At 38.4% G+C, this 22103-nt stretch overlaps 1 protein-coding gene across 1 annotated transcript in view; it reads left to right on the top strand.

Annotated features, from left to right (window-relative positions):
* Positions 1–22103, top strand: part of cdh12b (cadherin 12b) — a 235316-nt gene that overhangs the window by 137319 nt on the left and 75894 nt on the right. Inside the window, exons 4-5 of the mRNA XM_079801388.1 lie at positions 12917–13036; positions 16773–16940. Of these exons, the coding sequence (XP_079657514.1) occupies positions 12917–13036; positions 16773–16940 (288 nt within the window). The remainder of the gene's footprint in view (positions 1–12916; positions 13037–16772; positions 16941–22103) is intronic.

Raw genomic sequence — 22103 nt, 5'->3', positions numbered from 1 at the left:
CCACCAAACTGGATTACACAGCCCTAGTAGGATTTCTCATCTCAACCTTGATTGTATTACTGATTATTTCACCAAGGCATCTGCTCTGGCTGATGATGGCAGCACGGGACCTTATTTTGTTACTGTCTCTGCTTCTCTGGAAAGGCTCGTCTCTAAAGCCGGCCAGAAGTTGTATTGATTTCCACACACCCTAATCCAATCGCCGTAACTACTAGCAGATCAATGTAGCGCTATCCTCTTGCATTCATGGAACACATTGCAGAGCTTGTTAAAGTTATAATGGCCTCCATTATTTGGACAAATATGCTTAATCATGATGTCAAATATGATTGCAGACAATGCATCAATCCCTGAGGCCACGCTGGGGAGCTATGTAATATGACGCTACTTTCCCTGCAAACATGATGGTCGATGAAATGCTGGTTCCTTTGTGTTATATGACATGTAATTGGGTGCTTCACTGATTTATAGTCTAAAGAAGAGAAGAAAGCTTGTTTGTTAACCAGTTCAGTTGGAAACATCACAGAAAGGCCCACTGTTGTTCTTTGCACTCCCTCTCCCTGCATGCTATTGAAACACTTACTATTTGTAATTAGACTTGAAAAACATTTGACCACAGATTTATAGCAGAAATGTCTCTGCATTCATGCATGCTCTGGTATATTTGCCATGAGAAGGGTTTACTGAACAACATCTATTAAAGATTTTAGTTTAAAAACATGGGCACATTTAATGTAATATTGATGGGTTCTCATTTGTTTACTTCACAATCATTTTGAGAGAAATATACATGTCTAATGTACTGTATATCAAGGGCCAGATTTTACTAACAGCTTGTGCCAGTGCAAACCCTCTTTTGGCTTTAAAAAAACTACTGTCAGGATTTACTAAAGACACCCATTGAAAAAAATAGAGCTAAAAAGGTGTGGAAAGGGTTATTTTTGCGGCTGACCTGATTGCATATGCATTTGTAGGAATTTCCATTTCAGACGCAAAATTTCTTGGAGGAGAGTATTTAAATGAATCATGCAAGGTGATTTACTAAGGTTTGCGCTAGTCAATTTACTGGTATTTGCGTCATTTTTTAATGGCAAAAAAGTCTTAAACCAGACACTAATTTGCACTGCTTTTGGTAGATTGCGTTAGTCATTATGGAAATGATTCGGCTGCGTTTGTCTTCTTTAATTTGCGTATCATCAGTAGGTCACAGACAGAACTTTCCACTCCCATTTGCGTTTTTTTTAAATTGCGCTCTCACGTTAATTTGCCCACGCTTTGGGCCCTATCATACATCATACACCAGATGCGACGCAAGTGTTTTTTGCTAGTTTCAGCCCAACGCAGTTACCATTATCACGTCCTGCGCCACGTCGTTTAAATAGCAAACGCATTTGTGCCCATCTGTTCAGCCATGAGAGTGCTGGTCTGAACATGAGGTGTGTTCAGGCGCATTGTTGGCACCATTGACCAGTGTTGGGCACATTACTTTAAAAAAGTATTTAGTTATTGTTACTAGTTACTTCTTACAAATAGTAACTGAGTTAGTAACTGAGTTACATCATTATAAAAGTAACTAATTACCAGGGAAAGTAACTGCTGTGTTACTTTTTTTTTCTTCTTCAAATGTTCAAATATGTCAAATAACTTGGATGCCCCCAATATTAGATATGTTAAATGAATGAATTGGACACTAAATAGAATAAATTACTATTATAAAACATTGTACATTAATGTACACTATTGTAATATTGCTGTGGGACAATGTGAGAGACACCTATCAAATTCAATACATTATTGTAAATATCAGTAGACCTACTATAGTGTAAATATTGTGTGAATATTATCAGTAGGCCTACTATACTACTCCTTTTGGTAGTGGAGCTCACGTTATCACCAGTGTTTTTGGCCACTAATTTTGTGGCGGCATGTGATGTTGTGAGGCGCTTCATTAGATTAGAATCACTTGCCACCGACGTGGAGAGACTCTTTCTTCCTAGGCATAAGTTGCACGTTACATAGACATTCTTACCTTCCACCTCAATGAGGGAAAAGTAGCGCTTATTGGCTACTTCCAGTTTGCGAAAGCTACCTTTGAAGTCGTTGAACTTGCCATCGCTGACTGTGCATATGCGTGTGCGTCATAGATGGTGTGTGTGTGTGTGTGTGTGTGTGTGTGTGTGTGTGTGTGTGTGTGTGTGTGAACCACAGACCGTAAAAAAATTGGTGTGAACTCAACCTATCAACCTCAACCTTGTCTCCCACCCACCAATCATCATCAGTGATGTGTACCACCCCACCCACCCCCCAACACGCATGGCTGGCACGCGCGCACCCGCACACACGTTGCAGGTCCGACTGACAGAGAGCCTGTTCGGGTGAAAACCGCTTCAGTGAGCTCAATTATAGTAACGCTTGCATTTTTTTCCTCAGTAACGCTAACGGCGTTGTAACGGAAGAAACAGTCATTCGTTTGATTACTCGTTACTGAAAAAAAAATTTCCGTTAGTAAAGCCGTTTATCTATAACGCCGTTATTCCCATCACTGCCATTGACCAACTGAAACCTGATCTAAAGTCAATAGCGAAGCATTTTTTGTGTTATTTAAAGGGCATGTTAGTAATATGTGCCTATAAGCGCCTATCTGTTGCTTATTACACACAGGGATGCAGCGGCACACAAGCATTTTTAAATATTAACAATAAAAGGATTCTTCTCTGGAGAAGCGTTTGGCAAATTCCATCATGTAAATAGCAATCCACCATGGTGCAAGCGCAACTGGCTTTTAAAGAGAATGAGAGATGAGACTCTTATTGGTTAATTGCACGTTACGCCCAAAACACGCCGACCATTTTCCCCATTGTTGAAAAAGCAAAAGTGGACTCAGACACGCCCTAAGTGCACCTGCGCCGTGCGCTTTAGACTATGCTCTTAGATTGTTAAAATAGGCCCAAAATTTTGATTGTCCACTTTAAATGTTTTACTAATCTTTAGAGTATTAGTTGATTGTCTGCTTAATATCTGCTACTGACTATAAGTAACTTTGCAACAACATGTCAACTTATTATACTAACTTTAACCCAAACCTAACAGTCTACTTATACTCTAATGAGAGTTACAAGAATGTGCAGTTTCTTAGTAGAATGTCTAAAGTGGATTATAGAAATAAAGTGTTTTACCAATTTGCGACACAAAAACACAGACCTAAAATCAAATCAAAATGAAATAAACAAAACAGAGCCTGTCAACAGTCCACAGCTATTTTGACAGATAAAACATGAAGCGGATAAATTCAAAATGACAACAATCCATGTTTTTCAAGTAGTCTTATTTTCATAAGAATAAAAGGTGTTTATGAGAAATGCTAAGGATAGCCTTTCAAGTCGTATAGCTATTTTCTGTCTCGAACAATTCAGCTCAAACTAGGGGAGAGCGGGGCACTTTTCAAATAAAAGAATGGCATTTTTTAATCATTAGAAAAATATTAGTTTGACAACAAACACACCTCAAAACACAGTTATACAGCATAGTAAAAAATAATAACAATTAAGTATTTCTGAACATTGACTCTCAGTCGTTATTTACCTTTTTCTCATGGTTTCTCAATAGAATTCATAAAAGTATAAAATTGAAAAGCATATTTCTAATAGGGGCTCATTGTAACGCAGTGTTACAACATACCCCACCTGCGCAACTGGGATTTAACCCCGGCTCTAAATAATTCCCTTTCTCTAAATAATGTTGTTATGGCAACTAGTAAATACACTAATTTTCGTCATCCTGGCATGTATGGAAAGTGTTAAACCATGTGTGTTACAACTAACCCCACGTTAGGTTGTGTCCCGCTCTCCCCTACACTTTAGTTCACTTTAATCCAAATTAATTCCATTCGGAGATATTTGTATTGCATTTTTAATGAATGGTAATTTTGACAAAGTTGCTTTACAAACTTCAGGAATTGCCTGCAATGGTACAGTGCAGTAAACAGAAGCAGTGATTTCTCTGGGACCCATAATCATTTGTAGTCATAGGCCCAGTGAGACATCAGTCTTAAAAACAGGCCTGAATGAAAGCATTCACTGACTTTTTTAGGAAAAGCAAGATTTGGTGGAACTATTCATAAATCTGTAAGTTTTTGAAAATAAGTATTTTGTGCTTCAGCATTATGAAACAATGATATGCAAGTAAACATGACGTTTTTTTTAAAAATTGCAATAATGTTTTTGTCTTGATACCCTTTATTTTGTTATAAGTTACTTATCGCAGTACTACGTTAGTGTCTACTGTTGAGTGGTCTGTTGTAGCATGTAATTCAAGTGGTTCCCATGTGGTCACAGAAAGCAATGCTGCAGAATACTATTACACTTAAAAACTGTTACACATTTTTGGCTTTTAATCCATGTTTATTAACTTTGAGGTCATCTATCTACCAACTCACACACACACACACACACACACATAACGTAAATAAACTGCATTCATCAAGTCATTGGAGTTTTAAAATCAAGAACGCAGTTGAACAGTTAATTAACCCAAGATATTTAATTATGGAATAAAGGCCCGTCTAGATTAAAACAGTCCCAGTTATGAACACAATGTATCACTGCTGGATAATCCACATGATTATCCCCACATGAAGATATCATGTGATATATCATTATTGATGATTGTAAGGATAAAACAAATGGAAATACAGTGTGCATAGAGCGTTGATACTGAGAAAGAAAGCTGATATGGTAAAATTGAAAATTACAGGAGAGAAATCACTTGTTACAACATACCGTGCATATCATCACTGATTTAAATCAGTGCATTTCTTCTGTACAAAGCAAATGGGAAACAGCTTTGCTTAGAATTAAGCATTTATTTATTTATTTTATTAAAGTGCCCCTATTATGGTTTTTTTATATTCCCCTTCATGCAGTGTGTAATATAGTTGTCTGTGAATGTAAACGCTCTACAAAGTTGTAAAGTCAAAAGTGCATGATAAATAAAGTTATTGTCTACCAAAAGAAAGAATCGACTCTGAACCGCCTAAACGAGTCTTTTTTAAAACAAATCCTACTGTGTTACGGTTCTACGTCACAGACATTTGCAAAATGCCCACCTATGTTGTACATTGTCCACCCGCAAACAACTACACACGTTCTCAAACACATAATTTTACTGATGACTGCTTCTCAAATCTCTGAGTTCAATGCAGGATTCGCAAAACGCTTGCTCTTGAAAGATGGGTAAGTACCAGTTTATTGTTATATGTAGGGATGCACCGATTCCAGGATTCAGCTTCAGACGCAGTGGTTGAACATAATGGCGCCGCCGTTGATTATGGGACCGTGTTTACCAGCTGGACTGTTCGAATGCAGTCGGCTGTGAGAAAGTGAAAATGGAACTTCTGAACAGAAAACGTGTTGTTTGGCAGTACTTTAAGTCAAAAGAAGGCGATTCAAGTCAAGCTACATGTTCAATTTGCAATGCAGATTTGTCTCGTGGTGGCAAGGACCCTGAACAATAGCCGCTGTTAAATAATTTGCGTATCCGAAAGAATATGAGTTGTGCATGAAGGAATCTACAGACAGCAGCCAAAATGCAGCAACTTCAGGTACGGCAAAGGAAGGACAGTCATCCTGGCATAATGTTGACTATTCTTAATTAAAATTAAATTAAATTAAACATACACTGCTGTAGGGATGCTCATTTCGGTTAATTTTCCCAACCGACAACTGCTGCTCATTATCCGATTATTAACCGTTAACTGATAAGATTATAATATTGAATTGGCATTAAATAAAAATACGATTGACGAGTGTCTGTGACCTGTTAAAAAGACGGGTTTATTTTACCAGCATACAGATCAGATAAAATATAAATAAAAATAATAAAGTAAATAGGCCTACACTAAATATTTTTCACTTAAATAATTACCAAATTAAGATGACAAAACGAAAATACACTGAATCCTTTTGAAGCTTTGAAGAACTGGAATAGTTTTTTTGTCAAATAAAAATAGCAGGCCTACCTCAATCCACACCTTGTATGGTTTTTATTTTTTTTTAAGTAACATGTCTAAGTGATGTGGGTTAGTCTGGAGCACACCCTGTTGACAGTTAAACCCGCGGCAGAAAACACCCTCTCAAGCCTTGTTTATACTTTCGTCTGTCTCTGCAGCGCAAACCTCCAATGACTGCGCGCACACCTTCTGCACTCTCCGTTGTGAGGGCGACTCGGAGTAATTGTTCTATAAACCATCAGGAAACAGTGGTGAGAAGAACACACGTGACAATGTTTACTTTAGTAAACTTGACCAAAACCACACTATGAAAAGCCTTAAACAAGGCTTCAGATGGCACTGATGCCCGGGAAATACAGAGAAAATGCCTTGCTTGAGTGGCCAGTGCCTTTAATTTGCTTTCCACCAGTCAGGAGCTTGTACTACTGCTGTACTATAATACTGCATAGCATATTTTGCAATATGAGCATCATTACACTGCTATTGACGTTGTTTACTTCATTAATGTGTTTACTATGATAATGGACTGAGGATGGGAGTAGGATTGGGTATTCGGTTTCGGATTTGGCAGAATCTTAACCAGTGGATTCAGTATTCGGCCGAACCCCAAAAATCTGGATTCGGTGCATCCCTAGTTATATGTAAGTATAAATAATAATTGATGCATATATTTTCTACCGGGTGTTCAAAATACGTAGTTTTGTGTTTATTGTGTAGGTCTCTGATTAACTGGCTAACTCACGTTATTACTGTCTTAATGAAATACTTCTACTAATCAGTTGTGGGCCACTATTACCTAAAACTGTGTCTATTAATGCAGATTACAGTCATTCACTTTAGTGCTCGGCTAACGCATGCGCTGTTATTGATACAGTTCCCGCATGTGCACTGCAATAAATTAGAAATATACACATGGGTTTGTTGATGACATACTCTTGTTAATGCTGATGGTGAGGAATTACAGTTGAAACTCATAATGTACCTCAAAAAGAGTAGTGTATCACTGAAAAATGTCCTGCTCAAGTCGTCCTTCCAATGGAGGATCGGATTGAGTCCTTCCAATGTCACATCATCGGACTCGTGCTCGGAATGAAATGGTAAAATCAACGCCAGCATTACTGTCCATACAGTGTGTACAATCGCTGAGGACTGAGGAAGCTTCCAGAGCTGAAGTTCAGTAATAGGCGTTTAGCTTCCGACACGCGCAAGTGGTAGGCCAATCGTAACAGAATGGGCCATCTGGCCAATCAGAGTAGAGTAGATTCATCCGTTGAGTCGTTTGAGAATCATTGAAAAAGGTGGTGATGTGCAATGTATATTATATGATATTATGATACTAGTATGTTGTAGAAGACCTCCAACACAAAGTGAGGAAAAATTTGCCAAATATATATTCAGATAAACAAAATAAATAAGAAAAGCTTTGCATGGCAAGAGGTTAAAAAAAAAAAAGTCTGACATGCAATTTGGTGTCGAGCTTAATAAACTACATGTCCTATCCTGCACCAAAGCCCTTTTCATGTTGCTTCCCCTGAGGATGACAGATCAGGGTAATTCACTTTGAGATTGCCTTTTCCTTGATCTGAATGGCAACGAAATGAAGTGAAACCCTCCCCCTTCCCAGCTGAATCAAAGCTACTCATGATCTCAGATAGCGAAATGTGAATAGACCTGTTTATAAGCACCATAGTCCAACATTGAAGTTATAGGCCTATTTTGCAGGCATCTGTGTGATTTCTATTGTGGCTGCTGCCACCACAAAGGCATAAGTGAGTTTTTCTAAACAAGAGAGGAGGATTCCTGCAGTTCTGCCTTGGCTTTTCCCATATTTCTTGACTTTAGATGTATTTTTCATCGGGTTACAGGATTTTGTAACTGCAATTTGGAGGTCATTTAAAGGAGGTGAACTGTGTGGGTTTTTAATGCTTTTCACCTCTTTATGTGGAGTCCAGAACAATCTGAAAGCATATTGATGTGTGCTGAGAGAACAAAAAATATATATATAAATAAATCAAATGGAATTGCATCAGTTGGTTGGAAATTACTTCCATTGGGAAATGGCCTTGATTTAAAATCTGTACAATTACTTCTTGGTTTCTTTTGTTTTCCCCCATCTCTCTCTCTCTCTCTCTCTCTCTCTCTCTCTCTCTCTCTCTCTCTCTCTCTCTCTCTCTCTCTCTCTCTCTCTCTCTCTCTCTCTCTCTCTCTCTCTCTCTCTCTCTCTCTCTCTCTCTCTCTCTCTCTCTCTCTCTCTCTCTCTCTCTCTCTCTCTCTCTCTCTCTCTCTCTCTCTCTCTCTCTCTCTCTCTCTCTCTCTCTCTCTCTCTCTCTCTCTCTCTCTTCCAAGGCCTTCAAGTTTATTTTCTCATCTCAAACAGTACACTGTGATAATTCATTCTACTTTGTGGTTTGAGAGATTTCATAAAATACAACTTCAAATCAAAACTGACCCTATGTACTTTCTTATGAAATATCCCTGTTCTTTTGCACAATTCTGCAGTGTATGTTCTTCTAATAAAGAAAGCGTTCAAAATAATCTAGCATAAAAAGGCAATATCTTTATATAATATTTAATTAAAGGTCCCATGGCATGAAATTTTCATTTTATGAGGTTTTTCAACATTAATATGAGTTCCCCTAGCCTGAATATTGTCCCCAAGTGGATAGAAATGTTGATCGGTGTAAACCCGAGTTCTGGCTGTCTTTCTCTGCCTTTGAGAAAATGACAGGCCAGACGAGCCAATCCTGAAGTCTCCTGGTTTGACGTCCAAGCAGGAACGGTTAACTCCCTTTCCTCCACCCAGAGAATCTGCCACACCCATGCAAACGCTCGAGAGATCATTCCTTGTGAACGAGTGAACGCTGGCAGTTTCTCAGTGTTTGGATGTACAAATGAAAACAGAAGTCTTTTTTCAGTTCCTTCTGATCTGTGATCAGTAATTTCTGATGTGTAGCTAATTATTTATTATTCGTGCACACAATGCGGCTTCTCTCTCTCCAGACAGAACGGTGTTTTCGTGTTTTCTATCTTGTGAGTCAGTGTTTTTGTACGTCCTCGTCGCGTCTATCGGTTCTAAAATGTGCATACAGTCATGAGTTTCTGCTCAACATCGGCCTCACACACGCCGAAGCTCGGGCTGCACTGGCCGTTGGCCTTCAACATCCCCGACCCCCAGTACTGCATCTGGCCCACAGCGGAGGCACCAAACGCGGCGTGAGATTAAGCAGAAGGGGGGTAAGCGTGAGCATATTCGGGCTAGCCAGCCTAGCCCCACAATAAACTGGATTACATTCGATTACTGCTGTTGTGTCTTTGTTTGCGCTGTGTAACTTACTCAACGCGCGTCACTGACGCTTTTATTTTATTTGAAAAATAATGCTATTATCAACACTTACTTTTAACTCGTTCATCTCGACAGCTGTAATGGTACTTTGCATGTGTTACAAAGTTGGTAATAATGATGAAGACGGACTCGGTGTGACTGGGACTCGTGTTTATTCAGAACTCTCAGATACAAACACAATAAACTCGCGCTGACTGACAGCGCTCTCATTACTCAGTAGGTACTATAAATAACTTTGTTAGCGATCGCTGAGCTCCGTCTCTGGTACGTTAGTGATGTCCGGTTCGCGAACGATCTTTCTTTTGAACCTGTTCTTTTTAGTGAACCGAATCAGTTCACCAAATCGGACTGAATCGTTCTAAACGGTTCGCGTCTCCAGTCAGCGCTGATCCATAATTTACTAAAGTTACTAACTTTCTGACATGAGTGACAGTCCCTCCGACTAGAAATAGACTAATAACCTGAAGTATATGCTGTAACTAAAACAGTTCAGACATGCTGAGAACTGATGTGAAGTGAACTCAGGTCCATCCATCTCTCTGGCAGCAGCTTGTGCCTGCTCATGCCTCGTAGACCAAGTTAAACCACGCCCCCTCCGCTCATTTAAAATACAAAGATGTCAGCCAATCACAACAGTGGGCGTTTTTACTGAAGTCTCACAGCAGACACGCCTCTTGAAGCAGGGCATTCAGCCACAGGGCAAACAGCAGTATAGAAAAAATGCCTTTTATTTCTAAATTATGACATTTTATGATGTAAAAGTCATACTAACAATATAAGTACACCTCAGGAAACATTATAAAATAATAGAAAAATGCCATGCCATGGGACCTTTAATGATTGATAGAACGATGGATGGATGGATGGATGGATGGATGGATGGATGGATGGGATAGATGGATAGATAGATAGATAGATAGATAGATAGATAGATAGATAGATAGATAGATAGATAGATAGATAGATAGATAGATAGATAGATAGATAGATAGATAGATAGATAAACTTCACATACTTTTGAAAATCCAGCATTTAGTTGACCCTGGTAAGCGCTCATTGTCACAGTTGTGGTTTGGCTTCACGGCATTTGTTTCCAGGCGGACTATTAAAGAATGCAACACACACGTCTAGCGGACATCCTGTAGAATTCAACCAATCAGATGATGACTTCAAAACTTCTGAAGTGTTTCCAGATAAGTGTGCCATATGCATCAGACATTCAGCCAACTGTCCGTGGGCGTGAAGTCTGAGGCTGAGACTATATTCCTATAAACCAATGGTCGCCAACCCATCGATTGCGATCTTTATTACTGTCCCAGTAGCTTGAGAAAATAAAATAAAAATAATTAAAAACACACATTATCAGGCTCAAATTTTCCCTATATGCTGTGCAACCTCATAATTTATTTGGGAGCATTTGTGCGAGTGCAACCGCACAAATCGACCAGCCATAAATCAGAAACCGCACGTTTTATTGTTTAATTTTGGCTGATCTCTATTCCAGATTTGCACAAGTGTAAATGCATCGGGTTGTTGAAACCACATATGTACATTTTACTCCTCCCAACATTGCTAATAAATAAATGTGTGAGAGCAAATGTCATGTTATAGTCAGATATTACAGCGCTACTGCAGCATACATCGCCACAGACGAACAGGTCCTCTTCAGAAAACTGCCGCAAATGAAATTGTAAGTAAGTGTAATCATCATCATCATTAAAAGTAAAGAAACTTAATTATCTTACTTATTTTTTTTAAAGTCTATGGATCTTAGTGCTTATGCCGCTCTCTCTCCTATTACGGTCCTTGATTTTGAAATTAGCTGTTGATTAATAAAATGCAGCTCATATTTATTGATCTCGGTGATGTGAAAATTTGCATATAGCGCGGGAATTAAAGATCGAAATAAAAAATAAAATAGATGCATCAAATAGATATCTGATCAGTAAAAACCAGCCTGGTCTCATTGCGAAAATGTACCTCTGGCAACGTTTTTGCAAACCCCAAAATACGTACCAATATGTACATATCACTGCAGTTTCAAAGTGATATGTCCACTGGGTGCCGCCAAAAGCTTCGTTTTTTTTCCCGGAACAGATGAGCGTCAGTCTGACGTTTTGTGACATTGTTTTTTTAACGTACACCTACACTAAACCCTAAACCTAACCGATAGTGTTAACAAAAGCAAATGTGACAAAAATACAATAGTAACCATGTCTTGTTAGCTTCTGTGAACTCATCTTTGAGCTCTTTTATCATGACTTGTCTTTCACGGGATTCGTACCTGAGCTTTCATTATTACAAGTACAAATCTGTACCAGCTGAGCTACTGAGCAAACTTATTATATAAAAAAGCCGAGCATATGGAGCAGATTAAGTGACGCAAACTCCAAAATTGATTCATTTACATGGAAAAAAAAAAACGATAAAAAGTGCTTGCTGTTTTACTGCCTCTAGTGTTCATTTCACTTTGAAACTGCAGAGATATGTACATATTGGTACGTATTTTGGCGGTTTGCAAAAACATTGCCAGAGGTACATTTTCACAATGAGACCAGGTTGGTAAAAACACATGAAGTGACCAGGTGTAAATAGGCCCAGCAAGATCACTGTTCACAATGCTTGAAATACAGTATAGGAAGAAAAAATTCCATTTTTACAGTAGTTGCCAAATAAATTATGTATTTTCAATAAGCGCCACCTTCTGCCATTTTCATTCAGTCCATCTTTTTTTGTTTTGTGCAGGTGCGCTTATGTAACAATTTCACAAAGCTAAAGTCAGACCATTCTGCATTTGCTCTTAGTCTTGAAATTTTAATAAAAAACAACTGCTCATGCTACATGTGTGTATCTTTGTTTGGATTGTGATTAAAATGCAGTGGTTGCCTCTAATTTCAAATTGTTTTAAGGCCAGTTTGGCCTGTTATAGACCAAATAAACAACAAATAAATTTGCTTAAACAAAGAAAAAAAATTGCCAATTTGCTTGTAAAAAAAATCTGAATCTATAGGTAGGTCTTGCCTTTCATCAAGTCCAAGGTCAGAGATCTTTGGCTTGAAAAGGTTGGTGACCACTGCTATAAGCAATATACAAAAAGCAGGAGTGTGATATGGATACAATCAGGAAACTGTTCTAGAACAACACACTATTGCTGCTAAACTGCGAGATGGTTGGCGTGCAGAATTCTGCAATTTCAGTAAAACAAGGTGATTCAGCGGCCCGTGACCATCAGCTCATTCTACAGTACGGATTGTTTGTCATTTATTGGGCAATTTAAAAGTGCTGCCTTTGTAATGTGAAAACTGCTATTTCAGACATATCGAAATGCAGTGGAAATCAGTTGGCCTACATAGGAATCTACTTGGTTTTATGTCAGCCCATCAGGACCAACGCATATAATGACTTGCCTATATAGGCCTGTTTTCGAGTCACGGTCAAACCCTACATTCAATCTACCAAGGGCCGATCCATGAACTATTACAGTTATAACCTTGAAAAAAGCACTTCTTTCACATATATACTTTCATGCAGTTTAACACAAACGAATATCCTCTGTCTGTTTGCAGGTACGTACGTGATGAAAGTGACGGCAACAGATGCAGACGACCCTACATACGGCAACAGTGCCAGGGTGGTGTACAGCATACTGCACGGCCAGCCGTACTTCTCCGTCGACCCCAAAACAGGTAAAACACTCCTGAATATTTTATAGTAGACATACAGAAAAATGTTTTGCTACATTAAAAATGGAAATAATTATTATTATAACAAACATCCTCTGCCTTGTTTGAGTAATAACAACAGGCTAGGCTCATTAATTTCACAGTTCACAGGTTTCAACATAATTACATTCATTGACCCTATTAGACAAATAAGCTTGGCGGTTTGATTTGATAATGTGGCCAGCCAAGAAAATGGATTTGTAACTTAAAATGAACAATTAATTTTGAATAGCGGAACAGAAACGGGCATCCTGTCAGCTAAACAGGCCTGAATAGAACTATAATTATACAATCGGGTGCTACTTTTCAAACCCCAATACCCTCCACGTAGAAAATAAAGTCAGCAAAAGCAAATGGATTTTCCTGTTGTTTATATGGCTGGAAGAACTGTAACACCAGTTCAAATGATGCAGCAAATAAACTGCCTTTTATTTTCTGCCAGTGAATATTTTGTTATGCAATATTCAGGGGCGTTTACGGCAAAGAATGTGAATCCACAAATGACCGTCCACTGCATTAAAGCCCAAACCTGCAAAGTAAACTTTATGCACAGAGCATGTGCGAGCATTTCACACTTGATTTCAGTATGTTTACAGCCCCATGTACAAGTGTGAAGCATAGCAAACAGGAATACATGAATAAAAATATAATATCCTGATATCAGCAAACCCGTGGGGGCTCAAAGGGTGACATTCTGCAGCCGAACAAATCAAATGACTAGTAAGGAAGAAAAATCTGGTTTTGTCCCAGGCCATAATAAAAAAAATGCCAACACAAATCGACAGTAAACAAAAGCTGTGAGACGAAGGAGGGGGGGAAAGGCAGGGTGTGAAATCAAATGCAATGCTGAGAGTCGTGGGAGAAAATAGACTCAGGAAACACATCTTAAAGGAATAGTTCACCCCCCAAAAAAACTAAGTTTGCCATCATTTAATCACCCCCATGCAGTTCCAATCCTGTGTTATTTTCTTTCTTCCATCTTTGAAATACAAAAGGAAGATCTCGGGCATAGAGACTGCTTTCAATGCAAGAAAAAATGCATGATGATACAGTAAATTACAAAATTTGGTAACACTTTATAATAACTGCATGCTATTAATCTGACAACTACTAAATATTTTATAACTACCTGAATTAATCATGAATTGCATGTTAATAAAGCATTTATTAACACACAAGTAACTATAACTATATATCTAAATAATGAGATGCATAAATGCACATTTAAATAGTTTATGAATTATTTACTTACACTTTCTAAATGATCCATGAACCACTGACGACCATGAACCATGACCATGACCATGATCCATGAACCACTGACGACTCCTAAATAACTGGTTTATAAATGTAATTTCAATAAAGTATGAAAAAAAAAAACAATATAGATATGCTTATAAATCAAGAATAAAACATGTATAGCTTTTTTATAAACTGCTTATTAAAGTCTATTAATGATTTATAAATGATGAATTAACAATTTACTAATGCTTAACTAATGATTCATAGCATGCAGTTATTATCAAGTGTTAACCAAAATGTAATTTTAGGTGAACTATTCATTTAATTACTGACACAAACTTAAAGAGTGATCTGTCCATGCGAAACTAAAGTCAAAAAACAGATCCTCATGTAACAGGTCCAGAGAATCACATGTGACATCCCTTTTACGTTTCATTTGAAACTGGCATTGTATGAAGGTTTGTGGCCTTTTTAACTGCTCACCGCCATATCTAATTCATCCTATGAAGTGCTCTCTTGATCTGGGAAAGCTTCTTGTGGCATTGGGAAATGCATTAGTTGTGCTTTATGGAAGAAAAGCGAGGAAAGGTGTTGCTACATTGGCTTTGTCGTCTTGTTAAGACAGTTAAGTATCCGAAGCTTTAGGACTGACCTCAATCTTTTAGCTAGAGAAAAACACTTGAAGGCAAAGGTGTACATCACTAGTTTCAGGAAAGGTGCTACAGTCTGATGCCCAAGGATAACATTTTTAAATTCTATGGTACCATCTATGTGCTGGAACTTTAAAGAACCCAGGAGAGCTTTCCCCTTTTTTAACAGCTGATTGCTAGAAGCAATAATGTGCTCTGAAGGGGGTATAATGTAATATCAAGAATTTTTTTCCTTCAAAGAACCACATAGCCATATATTTTTCCAGCCTTTAATGTACTATGTAGACATATTCTAATGCGTCCACCGAAAGCATTTATGGAGACTAAACTGCAAAAATGATTCATGCATCGTCATGGTGGTCAAAACCATAAATACATTAACATATGCATGCACAAATTTACATAAAGACCTATTCAATGTTCATCAACTTGCAATGTGTATGGAAAAATCAACCAATATGAACTTTCCATGTGAAGAAGCCAATCAAAACAAAAGCCATGATGCATGAAGTCTTAAAGGTACATCAAAAAATCTGTTTAATGGAATATTCCGGAGAAGCTCAATCTTGTGGCACAAATGTAGATTACCACAAACATGTATTTTGAATGCAAGAACAGTCACATTCCCTTCCATTAGGGATGTCTAATCAATTGTTGATGTAACAAAATCAAGTCACACCTTACAATTGTATTGTTCGAGAAGCCGTTTTAATCAGAAACACGTCACAATACAGAAAAATACTGTTTCAAATGTAGAACCACAAGACGCAAATATTGTGCATGTTAACATTGGAAAAAAAGTGTGAAAAAAAACTATGTAATAGCTATTAGAACCACAAAAATGAAGAGAGCAGCTCATATAATACACAAGTTTCATTAGGTAAAAATGTATAGAAAAGTGCTTTTGTACTGTAAAATAATAAGCTTTAGATTTATGCTTTTAAATCCTCCAAAAATTGGCCACGTTTACTTTCATAGTAAGTGCCTCGCTATAACCTTTATCACTTCCGAATCATTTTTTGTGTTTATTGATATTATGCTGCTTCACATGAATTGAACCCTATTCCTTTAATTCTAACAGTCAGAGAAAAGGTTGAGAATGGTCAAGTACAGCAAAATATCAGCCATTAATAGATAAAAAGGTATTTAGTTATGGCATCAGAGCATTAGCGAATCCTCAACCCATTGTTTGGATTTTGTTCCATTGAGTAGCACACAGTGTTATTTGGGTTAAAGCCTGTTGGTACATTTTACCAGCATGATAAATGTAAAAAATGTAGGAAACATCTCATAAGCCAGGACATACTTATAAGAATATGTAGCAAATTTTATGAAGCAGGACTAATCTATAACCCACAAACACTAAGTTGAACCCTAAAACAACACTAATGTAATGTGGGTAGGTCATGCTGAGAGGTTAATCGATTTTCAGGGCACCAAAAATAGCACAGAAATGACACACTGCACCTTTAAGTTCAATTTGCTTTGGTTTCCTTTTTCACAATGCTATAGACTCTAATCCATTTGCTTTTTTTTTGCCGCTCTCAATTTTCTTCTCAATTGTGTCTGTTATTTTAGATTACCATTCACATCCCTTTCTCAGCAGGCCTCATTCTCAGGTCTAAACCCTATTCTTCTCCTCACCTTACCCTCTTTTCTGTAATCCGATTCTCTCCACACACTGATACCTGCCTGTATTCACAGCCTCTTCATCTACACTCTCTGTCTACTTCACGATCCCTTTATCGTCCTTTTCTCTGGTCTCTTCTTTCCATTAACTCTCTCGCTCTCTTTCGATCTGTGCACAGGGGTGATCAGGACAGCTCTACCCAACATGGACCGGGAAGTGAAGGAGCTGTATCAGGTTCTCATCCAGGCCAAAGACATGGGCGGCCAGTTAGGGGGTCTGGCAGGGACCACCACCATCAACATCACCCTGAGTGACGTCAATGACAACCCACCTAGGTTCTCCAAAAGTAAGACAATGTATAATTTAGGGGCGTGTGGTCCATATATGCTGTGAATGCTCTGCATACCCAAGCCATTCTTGGACTCACTAATTAAAATAAATTACTGTAAATTCCCTTGTTTGAGGTGTACCATAAAGCTTACATGATAAAATGTTGGCAATACGTATGTATCTCTCGTCATTTATTTATTTGCCAAACGACGGTCATTTTCTTCAAATCTGACACTCACTGAGAGTTCTGGGTAAGCCGATCCACAGCAGCTTTGGCGCCTACGCTCTGTTGTTAGCCTATGTATCGTCATCATTGTCCCGCGTTCTCATTGGTATTTCGGGATTTCATGCACAGGGAAAGCAGTCCGTGAATCACTCGCCTAAGAGTGAAAATGTGCTGTCAGATCTTGATAACAAAAATCACATTGTATTTGATACAAAACTAAATAGGCTAAATCAAGTAAAAAATATTTAAAGGTCCCATGGCAAATTTTTTTTAACATTAATATAAGTTCCCCAAGCCTGTATATGGTCCTAAAATGGCTAGAAATTTTGATAGGTGTAAATCGAGTTCTGGGTGTCGTGCTCTGCCTTTGAGAAAATGAGAGCTCAAACTAGCCGATCTGGAATCTTCCCTGTATGTCGTCATACGGGGAAAGGTTACCTCTCCTTCCTCTGCGTTGCCTCCCCAGAGAATTTAGAGGAAATGGATTCCGTTTTGCAAAGTCAGCACAGGCTTTACAAACAGACTTTTACCATATGGATTCTACAGCACCGCCACAAACAGTGAGTAACAGTGTTCATTATTGCCTGATCTGTGATCAGTGATTTCTGATGTGTTGCTAATCATTCAAGTTCATACAGACTTTCTTCCTAAATCGTTTAATACTGTGCATCAGTGATTCAACGTTAAACGATCAACTTCACATCGTTTCTAAGTAGCATGACACAAATCTTTTATTTAAATGATTACATAGAGCGATCAAATAACACTCTCTTTATAATGTCTGAAGCTGTCAATCACACGTCGCGAGTGTATCGGCACACTTGTCCAAACTGCCGTTATAATGAATGACGCTGTTATGCTGCACAACGAAGCTCTTACTGTATTCATATCGATATTGTGTTTGCTGTTAGTTGTGGTGAAAGCATTTTGTGAGAGAAAACAAGTTGCAATGACGAGATCACTGCATTCATGCGGTCAACAGACTGCATGTGTACTCAATGCTCATCACAGCAGCCTTTCATGTGATGGGAAAAGATCTAAAAATAATGTTATAATCAACACTTTCATGATTCGTTCATCTCGACAGCTGTAATAGTAAAAAAAAACGTATTAAAAGTATTCGAGAGGGGTTCCACATGTTACAAAGTTCGTAGAATAAAGTGGAAGAAGACAGGACGGCGTGACTGGGACACGTGTTTATTCAGAACTCTCAGATACAAACAAAATAATCTCGCGCTCACAGCGCTCTCAACAACTTAGTACAATATAACTTTCTCATCAATCTTTCTCCAGCTCTCCCTCTCTCTGGTCCACGAGTGTCCAGTCCGTCTCTCTCTGGGCTCTGGCAGTGTTTGCAGATCTCGCTAATCCACGCCCCCTCCGCCACATAATCTATACTCATTTCAAATGCAAAGATGTCAGCCAATCACAACAGTGGGCGTTTACACTGAAGTCTTACAGCAGACACGCCCCTTTAAACAGAGCGTTCAAGCCAGAGGGCTAATATCAAGATAGAAAAAAATTCTAAATTGTGACATGTTGTGATGTAAAAATCATACTAACAATATAAGTACCACCTCAGGAAACATTAGAAAATAATTAAAAAATCCAAGCCATGGGACCTTTAATGAAAAAGTATAAAATGTTAAAGACAGATCTATTATCTGAGGCTGGTAAAGGGTTAGTTCACCCAAAAATGACAATTCTGTCATTAATTACTCACGCTCATGTCGTTCCAAATGAAGATACACAAATGAAGATATTTTTGATGAAATCCGAGAGCTCTCTGACCCGTCCATGGCAGCAATTAAATGATCACTTTCAAGGCCCAGGAAGGTAGTAAAAACATTTTTTAAATAGTCCATGTGACTACAGTGGTTCAACCTTAATTTTATGAAGCGACGAGAATACATTTTGTGCTCAAAAAACAAACAAACATTACTTTATTCAACAATTTCTTCTGGGCTTTGTCAGTCTCCTATGCTGTTGACGTAGTGTAAACAGTGCAACGCTTCCAAGTTCTATGTCAGAACGCCGGCTTTCCATTGGCCGATGCTGTTCACATGAGCACCTCGACGCATGTGTGTGATGCTGACACATAGCCAATGGTGAGCTGCCGTTCTACTGAAGAACTCGGAAGTGTTGCACTGTTTACATGTATGCCAGAAATAAAAAAAACACTTAAATTGACGCCTGCCATGGTGTTTCTTATTTGTCTTCTCTGATCTATATGCTTGTCCTCAGCCGATATGCTGTACCATTTAGTTGAAGCATTTAGTTTTTGCGACATTAGTGCCACCTAGTAGAATTACAAAAATACTGCATATTTTGTCCCTTTTGCACGTCACGCCTGAATCAACAGCTTTTACAAGTTTACTGACGGCAGAAGGTCTGGACTATCGCAGTTTTCATTGGTAGAGGACCACCCAAGTGACGTTTGACTGACATGTAAAGCAACCAATCACAGTTTGTTTTGTTCCGCGTCATGTTTAGGGGTGTGGAAATGTAAAGTCGATGTCCCTGTAATAACAGACCGGCATGCATCTGTTAATTATTCATTCTAGAACGTTGTGCAAGTTAACTGTAACAATGGAGCCGTGATCTTCACATACTTTTGAAAATCCAGCGTTTAGTTGATCCTGTCACAGTTGTAAACACGATGACGTTCTTCTTCCACAGGGGAGTTTGGCGTCATGCATTTGTTTCTAGGTGGACCATTAAAGAGCGCAACACACTTGTCTCTCAGACATCCTGTAGAATTCAACCAATCAGATGACGACTTCAAAACTCCTGAAGTGTTACCAGATAAGTGGCATCAGATGTTCAAGCCAACGGTCCGTGGGCTTGACGTCTGAAGCTGAGACTAGCAACTAAGCAGCTAACACACTGTCTAGAGCGAATGAGAGCATCTCTCTTATTATAAGCCCATCCAACGCATCTGCACCAGGTGCAGTTTTGATATAATGTGCACCCAGCATACCCGGTTAAAAAAAGACTGAAATAACTCAAATTAAATAATGGGAACTATACTGTGATTAAGAATTTTGGTAACACTTTATTATTACGGTTCCCCAACGGACATTTTACATAACTTTGCAAGGTCACCCCCTGAGTGAAGCCAAAAATGGCTAATGTTTTTTTTTTTTTTTTAATGATCTTAACCATTTTAATCACAAATCACTGGTCAGGAAATTAGCAATAATTGCACAAATACTGTAGATAAAGTAACTTAGCACTGAATAGCCTTTGTCATCTTGCAGACAGCTTTATACATGAAGAAGAGTCAGTGTTGTTTCACTCAATGTTAATAGCTTCAAACAGTTCATGAGTAGTTGAAAAATGTCTCCCACCTTTAATGTGAGACCAAATATTCACTATAGAGTTCAAATCTGGACTCTGACCAGGCCACAAATGAGCCTGATGGACTTGTTCTCAAACCACTTCTTGGTCGTCTTTCTCAATTTGGGCAGGAGCATTGTCTTGTTGAAAAACATCTGATCATTCTTCTATAGATATACATTTTTATTTTGTGGGAAGCAAGCCATTCTGCAACATTCTCCTGTACTCCAAAGCATTAAACGACTATTCACAGTGAAGCATCTCACCAATTCCAGCAGCTAAAAAGGATCCCCACATAATGACACTCTTCCTTCATGCGTCACTGTGGTAGAGATGCATTTATTATTATATTTCTCTGCTGATTTTTGGAGCCGCCGCTCTGGAGCATCACCTTGCAACTCTTGTTTCATTGTGATTCATCACTCCACACACAACTTCCCATATTCTGTCAAAAACTTAATTCTGTCTTCAATGTTTTTTCTGAGACAGCAATGGCTTTTGCTTACATTTTTGGTAAGCCATTTCCTGACCAAAAGTTTTTGGTAAAGAAAATTAAAAGCTTAGTGTTTAGCCATTTTTTGGTTTGTTTGTGTTTTGCCCAGGAGTGTACATGTCAACTTACTCAACTAACCCTACCCCTACAGCCTACTAATACTCTAATGAGAGTTAGTTGACATGTAGGTGCAACATTACTTATAGTCAGTGTTGGGCACGTTACTTTAAAAAAGTAATTAGTTATAGTTACTAGTTACTTCTTACAAATAGTAACTGAGTTAGTAACTGAGTTACATCATTATAAAAGTAACTAATTACCTGGGAAAGTAATTACTGCGTTACTTTTTTTTTTTTTCTTCAAATGTTCAAATATGTCAAATAACTTGGATGCCCCCAATATTAGATATGTTAAATGAATGAATTGGACACTAAATAGAATAAATTATTATAATAAAACATTGTACATTAATGTACACTATTGTAATGTTGCTGTGGGACAATGTAAGAGACACCTATCAAATTCAATGCATTATTGTAAATATTATCAGTAGGCCTACTATAGTGTAAATATTATCAGTATTATACTTTCCTTTGGTAATGGAGCTCACGTTATCACCTGGGTTTTTAGCCACTAATTTTGTAGCATATGATGATGTGAGGCGCTTCAGAATCACTTGCCACCGGCGTGGAGAGACTCTTTCTTCCTGGGCATAAGTTGCATGTTACATAAATATTCTTACCTTTCACCTCAACGAGGGAAAAGTAGCGCTTATACTTCCAGTTTGCGAAAGCTACCTTTGAAGTCGTTGGACCATCGCTGAATGTGCATATGCGTGTGCGTCATTGGTGTGTGTGTGTGTGTGTGTGTGTGTGTGTGTGTGTGTGTGTGTGTGTGAACCATAGACCGTGAAAAAATAGGTGTGAACTCAACCTATCAACTTCAACCTTGTCTCCCACCCACCAATCATCATCAGTTATGTGCACCACCGCACCCACCCCCAACACGCATGGCTGGTGCGTGCGCACACACACACACACACACACACGTTGCAGGTCCGACTGACAGAGAGCCTGTTCGGATGAAAAGCGCTTCAGTGAGCTCAATTATAGTAACGCGAC

This window comes from Gobio gobio (genome assembly GCF_949357685.1).
Source record: "Gobio gobio genome assembly, chromosome: 20".
In the NCBI taxonomy this organism is placed as follows: domain Eukaryota; kingdom Metazoa; phylum Chordata; class Actinopteri; order Cypriniformes; family Gobionidae; genus Gobio; species Gobio gobio.
Note: the sequence above shows the minus strand (reverse complement) of the source record. Positions and strands in the feature narration are given on the sequence as shown.